The sequence below is a fragment of the Sinocyclocheilus anshuiensis genome, unplaced genomic scaffold, assembly GCF_001515605.1.
Source record: "Sinocyclocheilus anshuiensis isolate Anshui unplaced genomic scaffold, SAMN03320099.WGS_v1.1 scaffold1373, whole genome shotgun sequence".
NCBI classification, from domain to species: Eukaryota; Metazoa; Chordata; class Actinopteri; order Cypriniformes; family Cyprinidae; genus Sinocyclocheilus; species Sinocyclocheilus anshuiensis.
In genome coordinates, this window is record NW_015548285.1 from 140,782 (window position 1) to 150,251 (window position 9,470).

The following is a 9,470-nucleotide window of genomic DNA, read 5'->3' on the forward strand; positions in this document are numbered from 1 at the left end:
GTAATATCATTGCGCCTGCTGCACCCATAGTACGGCAGCAAAGTTCCTTGATTATTACGCCGGAATGAGAGTATAGTTCCTAGCCATATCGGCCTAGAAAATCGCTATTTTTCATTTTCCGTCGGCCTTAGTACATGATGTAACTACAGAAGAGTCAAGTTTTAAATGGGAAAAATATCGAAACTCTTTGGTCATTTGAGCGAGATGCTAACGGTCTAATCAGATTCAGTGATCTATGCTAAGCTACAGCTAAAAGTGCTACCGCCAGACCCGGAGATCGGCTGAATGGATTCGAAAACGGTAAAACTCAACTGTTTAACTCTAGGGGAGTTGGAAAATGAGCCTATTTTCAAAAATAGTGGAGTGTTCCTTTAAAGGTATAGTTCACCCAAAAATGAAAATTACCCCATGATTTACTCACCCTCAAGGCATCCTAGGTGCATGTGGGTGTATGTGACTTTCTTCTTTCAGATGAATACAATCGTTGTAATGGCAGTGGGTGGGTGTTTTTTTTCAACAGTCCAAAAGAAGCCCAATAAAAGCGCATCCATCCATAATAAACAGTGCCTCACACGGCTCCGGGGGGAGAATAAAGGCCTCCTGAAGTGAATCGATGCGTTTTTGTAAGAAAAATATCCTTGGAAGAGCCAGGACATTTCTTAATGTAACTTCAATTGGATTCGTCTGAAAGAAGAAAGTCATATATGCCTTGACGCCTTGAGGATGAGTAAAACATCATTTTCATTTTTGGGTGAACTATCCCTTTAATGCACTGGTCAAAACACTCACAAGTTACATAGTGATTCACATAGTGATTTGAATCGGTTGGTTAATTCACTCTGTGATTCACTGGTACTTTATCATGTAAAGAACATAACATTTTTTTTTTTTATGTATATTTGACAAAAGTCATTGTTGTTTAGTATATAGTCAGGACCAACAATTTTTGCTTTCTCAAAAGTATTAAAGAATTGTTAATGTAATAATTTTAATTGAAATTCAGAAATAGAACAGTTAATTGTTTTGTTTATGAGAGGTAATTTATTTTGTTTTTAAGACTGTGTAGTCCGATTCACAAACAGATGACTCATATGAGCCGATTCTTTTTAATGCATTAGCACTCACAAATTCAAAGCACTCACAAATGAATCTCAAACTCCTGAGATATTGATTTGAATAGGTTGGCCAATTCACTCTCTGATCCGCTGCAACTTTTGTTTATAATAAATGAGTACTTTAAATGTAATATTACCAAAAAAAATTATTGTGTAGTCCGATTCATGAGCAAATGACTCATATGAGCCAATTATTTTTAATGCATTGGTCAAAACAAATTAGTCTGAAACTCATGAGTTATTGTTTTGAATCGGTTGGTTAATTCACTCTGATTGGCTGCTACTTTTGTCATGTCAAATTACAGACAATTTTTATTTCATTTCTGTGAAGTGGATCTAAAATTCAGAATTAGAATAATTGAATTCTTTTGATAACAATCCCCAATTAGCGTAGTGCATCTGATAGAAAAATGCACTCAAATTTGAATTTAACAATGGGTTGACATAATATATATCATATTGATATAATGCCATCTGACTTGCTTTTCCACTGTTAAATTTAAATGTCTGGATTTAACATCAGGACCAAACAGATATATGACCCTAAATCCTTCATTTACAGCATATAATGGTTCATTGGTTTATCCCTATTGTGAGTGCAATAGGGATAATTGCAATAGGGAGCTCAAACGAGCGAGTGGGGTCAGAGGTCAGAGAGATGATATGATATGTCACGTGTGAGTGAGCGAGCCAGCGGCCGTAGACATGGGGGGGATGTACAGATTCATAAGCTGATAAGCTGCAAAAGCAGACAAGGTGAACCCACCAGACGCCATATTTGTTATATAAGAGAAACCGGCAGTGGAGAGGAGTGCAGGGAATATGGGTATAAAATGGTGGGATGGTGAACTATAAAACTACAACAAAATAGGTCCATACGAAAACATTAAATTCCAAATGACAGCTCAGTGTGAGGAAATAGCTTAGATTTAGGTTGTTATTTGCTGGAAAACTTTCCTTAAGCTGTAGTTCTCAAATCTCTTTCAGTTCTAATATGGCCTGTCAAGATAATGTGGAATCATTGACCTGGTGACACAATTTGTTGTGACTCATTCGAAATGTACAAATGTTGCTGCAAAAAGTCCTTGTGGACTTTAATAGAGGCATGCAAGCAAAGTCTTAATAAGTCCTCAAGACACCATTTGGGACTAAGCCTTTAAAGATCTGCACAATTTGAATTGAAAACAGCAATAAGCAATATAGCATAAAATACAGCAATGTTTTTTTTTTTTACAATATTAACGTTACTATGCATTTACTGGGGTGATTTCTTCTGGCTGATCAGTGCAAAAATGCCTCAACATTGTGTTCACCAACAAATGCACCATACAAGGCTAAGCACCTAAATGGTAGCATATGCATTGCATTAATTATTAGATGAAGAATGAACAGACTACAGAGCAAGTCCTTTTTAATCATAAAGCAGAGATATAGGAGGTAATTTGTACATGCATTCTATCAATCAAGTTTAGTTTTGACTGAATTTATGTTTGAAAGGCTTAAACATTTTGTACTGTATAGTTTTTAGTGTCATTTTTGCCTATGTATGTTTTTTTCACAAAACTAAATTTTTCTTAATTTTTTTTTTAAATAGGTCAGAGTAGGGTGGGCTAAAGTAAAAGCAGCCAACAAGTGTGCATCATACATGCAAACTCTTTCAATACAGTATAAAAACCATCCCAGAATGAATTTAATGAATTTGTCTGGTTGCAAACTTCTACCAAAACCATTTTGACATCTTAGGGACACAAAATTAAGAGTAATCCAGCTTCACACACACACACACACACACACATACTGCTCGCCTCGTAATGTGGGATTACATAAACATCGCTATTGGATTGTGCTGGCACCTTTGGGCCAGTAATCTCTGTAAATCATTTTAAATATGTTGCCATTACATGCAGGGAAAATCTCATCAAAATTGTATTAAGAAGGCCCACTGTCTACGTAGAAAAAGAAACAAGAATGAGTGTGCATTCAGGCAGATTTAGAACAGCTCTCTCTCGCTATCTCAGATTATACTGGAGGTCACAGACCTTGACTTGTGCGCCCGTGGATTAGATGCATATGCTAGTTTTGCACCATATGTATCTTGGGATGCATGCATTCTATTAGCTCTCTGCATTTTCCATGCCAAACCCAGAGGATTTTTCAGTCAATGCTGATTTCCTGGCTTATACAGTATGTGCAAATATATACCAATATTGTGCAGTTAACACCCAAAATATTGAATCAACAGATTCAGTACTAGTTTATATGAAGCCAAAAACATAAATGATAGCATATGCATCGCATTTATCGTTAGTTGTAGTGGGAATGTGATGGAATATGGGAATATGAATATGCATTGAATATGATGTATGCACTGCATGTGGGGTTTAAGCACACAGACATCCTTTCAGTAATGGCAGCAGAAAATGTAGCTTTGCATCACAAGAATAAATTACATTTTAAAATATATTCGAATAGAAAACTGTTATTTTGAATTGTAATAATATTTCACAATATTACTATTTTTGCTGTATTTTTCATCAAATAAATGAAGCCTTGGTGAGCATGAGACCTCTTTCATTTAAAATTATTAGTTCTGAAGTCCAGTTTTATTTGAAACTCAATGCAAGCTTTGCTGTCTTGCTCAACAGGAAGTCGCCAGCCTCTCTGAAGGAAGTACGGTGGACTTGAGGAAGCCTGGGGAAGATGAGGAGGAATATTCTGAGATGGCAGATGATGGCATGGATCCAGAAGAGTGTTTCCCTGAGTGTAAGCATATAATGAAACAAGATAATATTTGCTCTCCTGTGGCCATTGCTTCCACTTTGACGTACTGTATCATGTTTTTTTTGTGAGGAGCTGATCTCTCTGTATCTCTCCAGTCTGTATGCAGCGCTGTAAGTGTTGCAATATCAACACGACGAGAGGTCTGGGTCAAGCGTGGTGGAGGTTGAGGAAGACGTGCTATCAGATAGTGGAGCACAGCTGGTTTGAGACCTTCATCATCTTCATGATCCTCCTCAGCAGTGGCGCTCTGGTGAGGAACCATGCTGAACAGTGAACTTTAACTATTCCATACTGTTTTGAAGTCAAAGATTAATGTAATTCATGCATTAAATTTGTCCATATTGTAATTGAATGTGTAGCTAGTCCTGGTCTTACTGTGGTATGATATTCTTCTTGGGTCAGGCATTTGAAGACATTTACATTGAACAGAGGAAGGTGGTGAAGGTGGTGTTGGAATATGCTGATAAGGTGTTCAGCTACATCTTCGTGCTGGAGATGTTTCTGAAGTGGATTGCGTATGGCTTTAAGAAATACTTCACTAACTACTGGTGCTGGCTGGACTTCCTGATTGTGGATGTGAGTAGAAGAATACCGGATCCCGAGTTTGGAATAATCACGATTTTCCCATGTTTTTGAAAGACGTCTGTTATGATGATCCTCCTCAGCAGTGGCGCTCTGGTGAGGAACCATGCTGAACAGTGAACTTTAACTATTCCATACTGTTTTGAAGTCAAAGATTAATGTAATTCATGCATTAAATTTGTCCATATTGTAATTGAATGTGTAGCTAGTCCTGGTCTTACTGTGGTATGATATTCTTCTTGGGTCAGGCATTTGAAGACATTTACATTGAACAGAGGAAGGTGGTGAAGGTGGTGTTGGAATATGCTGATAAGGTGTTCAGCTACATCTTCGTGCTGGAGATGTTTCTGAAGTGGATTGCGTATGGCTTTAAGAAATACTTCACTAACTACTGGTGCTGGCTGGACTTCCTGATTGTGGATGTGAGTAGAAGAATTTTCTCTAGCTGAATACTGGATCAATGTTGAACGGTTGCACTTAGGCAGAGTATGGAATAATTACATTATTTTTTTTTTTCATGTTTTTAAAAGACATATCTTATGCTCACCAAGGCTGCATGTATTAGGTCAAAAATTTATTTTTAAATATATTTTAAAATGTCATTTATTCCTGTGGTGCAAAGCTGAATGTTCAGCATCATTACTCCAGTCTTCAGTGTCACATGATCCTTCACAGATCTTCCTAATATGCTGATTTGCTGCTCAAGAAACGTTTCTTATTATAATCAATGTTGAAAACAGTTGTGCTGCTTCATATTTTTGTCAAAACTGTAATACACTTCCATTCAAAAGTTTGGGATCAGTAAGATTAAAAAAAAGAAAGAAAGAAATACTTTTCAGTAACAATAATTTAGCAGTGATGCATTAAATTGATCAAAAGTGACAGTAAAGACATTTATAATTCTACAAAAGATTTCTATTTCAAATAAATGCTGTTCTTTCATCAGAGAATCCTGAAAAATAAAATGTATAAATTTCCACAAACATATGAAGCAGCACAACTGTTTTCAACATTGATAATGAGAATAAATATTTCTTCTTTTTTTTTATAGAAACAGTTATTTTAAATTGCAATAATATTCCACAATAATATTGTTTTTACTGTATTTTTTCATTAAATAAATGGAGACATGGTCAACATAAAAGACTACTTTCAAAAAATGAAAAAAACATTAATCATTCAAAAATTTTGCCTAGTGCTGTTCTATATTTCATACTATATTCGATTTAGTGTATTATTTAGTATAATACGCTGTAAAAAATAATTTTGAGATTTGACCATTTCAAGTTTTTTTTTTTTTTTGGTAGACAAACTAATTTTTTTATAAATTGTCCAGACAACAAGAAAAGAAAAAGAAAGTTTATTGGCCCTCAACTAAACTGGAAGTTGAATGAACTAGTATAACTGTTGTTTCAACTCAAAAACGCATGTTGATACAACTGCTTAACACTGAAAAAATGAAGATAACAAAAAAAAATTTAAGGCAGTGGGGTGACAAAGCTTTGTAAGATAGTTTTTTTACAGTGTACTGTATTTTGCTATTATACATGCAATGAAAGTACAATAAATCTGACTTTAAAATGAGGACATTTCTGGCTAGAAAACTGCAAAAATAAATAATTTGCTGTAGTGAAGGCTGTTCATTACAGCGATTTTAGCACAGATCATGCAAAGCAGAGTGTCTAATAAAGCAATAAGGCCCAAGAAACCATGGTTTACAGTGAATTTATAACAGCTAAGGGGCGTTGTTCGCCTAAAAACCCCCTTAGCCGTTATAAATTCACTGTAAACCACGGCTTTCACGAGGCTTATTGCTTTTATAAAACGGTTATTCCATATACGTAGTAAGGTTTCACAGAATAAAACAGAGCAAATAAAGTGTAATGATATTAATAAAAACAGTATTCTTCCACCAAACAATGTAGTTCCTCAGAAACAGTTGTGGTTCCAACGAAGTGGTTGCCGAGCAATACACAGAAGTAAACAAAGGTGTATGTTTGTAGAGTAATTTACAACAGCTTCGAACGCGGCTCAACCAATCAGAATCAAGGACCGGAACTATCTGTTTTATAAAACTCATTTAATCATGCTAAACCTGTAAAATGGACATAGACGTGGCCTATCGATTGAACACAAATGTTCTGAACTGTTTAATTGGATTAAACAGTTCATCCACAAATAAAACCGTTCATTTGTCAAACTGTAGGCTGTTTAGGTGTAACAAGCATTATATTATCTTAATATTGCCAGAATTTAGAGTCTGTCTAAGCCATCCATAATTGACATTAAAGACATAATAATACAGTTTGAATTTGTTGACTTTTGTTTGCAAGTTTTAGTTTTGTATCATTCTGGTTTTGTGTTACTGGCACAATGACACCTCAGACCTTTTATGGCAGATTGTATTCAGAGCGATATCAGAATTGAGATGTTATGGCAAACATCCTTCAGACACAGAGATAACTGCACAAAATACACATAAACCAACCACACATGAACACCTGGCACAGCATCTGGAGTAGCTCAACTAAACACAAGTGTGTCTCACCTGATGCTCATCTGACCCACACAGATCTCCACACACACCTTTAACCATAGGGTAAGTTCACAGTTCAAAGGTCAGAGGTGAGCGAAGGCTCACGTCTGTATCTCAGCTGCACTTCTCTTCTCATCCACGCCGAGATATAAATGCCACTGTCTCTCTGTCAGCAATTTATTTCGACCTGTAATTTAACATGGTGTCAAGCTTGATATGTTTAATAATTACTCCCACAGGACCTTGGCTTTTATATCAGAATATACTCACTGTATCAAAGAATTATCTGGAGAAGATCAGTTACATTTAGGACTGTTGATAAAATCAAGAACTGACATTTTAAAGGTACATTACAGTGAGACACGTCTTATTGTGATACATTTATAAGCTGAAATCTGTATTTTAACGTTTTTATTATTTAATTTTGTACTTTTATTTGTATCATTCAATCTTGGATTTCTGAAGTTGTCTTTTAGAGCAAATTGCACAGAAATATCTTCTTTAGATATATTGCAGTGACAAGGAAAACTATAGAAATTGTTTTTTATAAAGAACTGACCATTCTTGGGACTACATTTAATAATCCACAAATGGAATCTATAAACTGAATCTTAAACACTGTTTGGACTGATGAAAATCACATTATTAAACAAGCAAAAGAAAATCTGATCAAAAGAAATGATTTTAAAGAAAAACCCAAATTCTTTATAAAACCTCACTCTATTTTATATATATGCATATATATGATTATGCATATATAGTTGAGTATGTAGGTATAGACATTGATGTACATATGTGCATACTTGTCCGTGTTTTGCCTTCATTTCACCTCATCGGCCGACCGTTCCTGTGGCCACAACCTGCCATTACAACAGAAAGCCATTCTGTTCTACACTGTCTGTCTACTCTGACTGTAGAATAGAGTGGAAACCTATTGTGATTTTAAACTGATTTGTAAAACTGATCTAATTTATGTCCCAATAAATGTGTTCCTATAGAATGTCCCAAAAGTGCAAAAAAATCTATTTTTCCTTTTATAAATAAATTGCATCTAGTTACATATTATAGTCTATTTAACATAAAAAGCCATTCAGAGAGGTGTTTTATTAATATTAATTAAAAAAATTCTTATTAATATTAAGTATTTTTATTAAAGGTAATTTATTTTTCTCCAATTGCAGGTGTCTTTGATTAGCTTGGTCGCTAACTCTCTGGGCTACTCAGACTTTGGGGCCATTAAATCTTTGAGGACTCTCAGAGCTCTGAGGCCCCTGAGAGCCCTGTCTAGATTCGAAGGAATGCGGGTAAGCTTACAGATTTACAGGGAATTCACTGCGATTATACCGCCCTGCATAATATATGTTGAATAAAGTCCAATACATTTCTTAAAAATTTTAGACTGCTGATTGCAACAATAGTGTCTGTTTTGCTCAAGCTCGTCACACTTTCACAAACTATGATGCATTTTGTTGCATTTTTGCTTTTGTGACAGCCATAAGGTGAAGAAGTCACGTATTATCACTTAATCAGCAGAAAAACTGCCACAAAGACACGATTCCTGTCTTCCTCTGTGCCAGACCACAACTATTTGTTCAGTTGTCTGGCGATTTTCACATGTATGAATGATTCTGAAGACATTTTATGTTTCATCCTGATTACAAGGTTAGAATTATGACCAGTGACAGAAGAAAATGCAAACATAAACCTGATGTTTTCTGCTACATCTGTGGGTGTTTAGTACATCCAAACAGGCACAGAAAATGACAAATTTTGTTGTTTAAAAAAATAAAAAATAATAATAAAAAACAAATGTATTTATAAACTTTTTAAATGTAAAGTTCATTAATATATTAAATTGAGTATTTACATATTGTAAGTTAATTGATGCATTTTGAATACATAATTTTTGTAATTAAAATTTTTGACATTTTCATAAGGGCATTAAAGCTGATATAAATATATATATATAATCTTCATTCTTATTTTGTGAACTTGTGAAAATCTTAATTGATACTTTTGAACCCAGCCTCATCAAATTTGTTAATACTAGGCTTTTTTGCAAATCAGCAAAAAAAAATATATATATTATCCGTAATTTAGTATAAATAGGATGGTTAAATTAAAGGGTTAGTTCACCCAAAAATGAAAATTAGCCCATAAATTACTCACCCTCAAGTCATCCTAGGTGTATATGACTTTCTTCTTTCAGACGAATCCAGTCGTAGTTATATTAAAAATTGTGTTTGATCTTTCAAGCTATTTAATGCCACTCAGTGGGTGTTACATGCATCAGTCCAAAAGAAGTTAAATAAAAAGCGCCCATCCATAAAAAAAGTGTCTCACACGGCTCCGGGGGGTGAACAAAGGCGTCCTGTAGCTAAACGATGTGTTTTTGTAAGAAAAATATCCATATTCAAAACGTAATAATCAATTTAATCTAGCTTGCGCTCACTGTT

The 9,470-nt window shown here is 34.8% G+C and overlaps 1 protein-coding gene across 1 annotated transcript in view; it reads left to right on the top strand.

The window, feature by feature from the left end:
• The window catches only part of scn12aa (sodium channel, voltage gated, type XII, alpha a), a 57,763-nt gene that overhangs the window by 41,865 nt on the left and 6,428 nt on the right, over positions 1 to 9,470 (top strand). The window contains exons 18-21 of the mRNA XM_016443453.1: positions 3,723 to 3,878; positions 3,992 to 4,146; positions 4,299 to 4,472; positions 8,196 to 8,318. Coding sequence (XP_016298939.1) covers positions 3,723 to 3,878; positions 3,992 to 4,146; positions 4,299 to 4,472; positions 8,196 to 8,318 — 608 coding nt within the window. The remainder of the gene's footprint in view (positions 1 to 3,722; positions 3,879 to 3,991; positions 4,147 to 4,298; positions 4,473 to 8,195; positions 8,319 to 9,470) is intronic.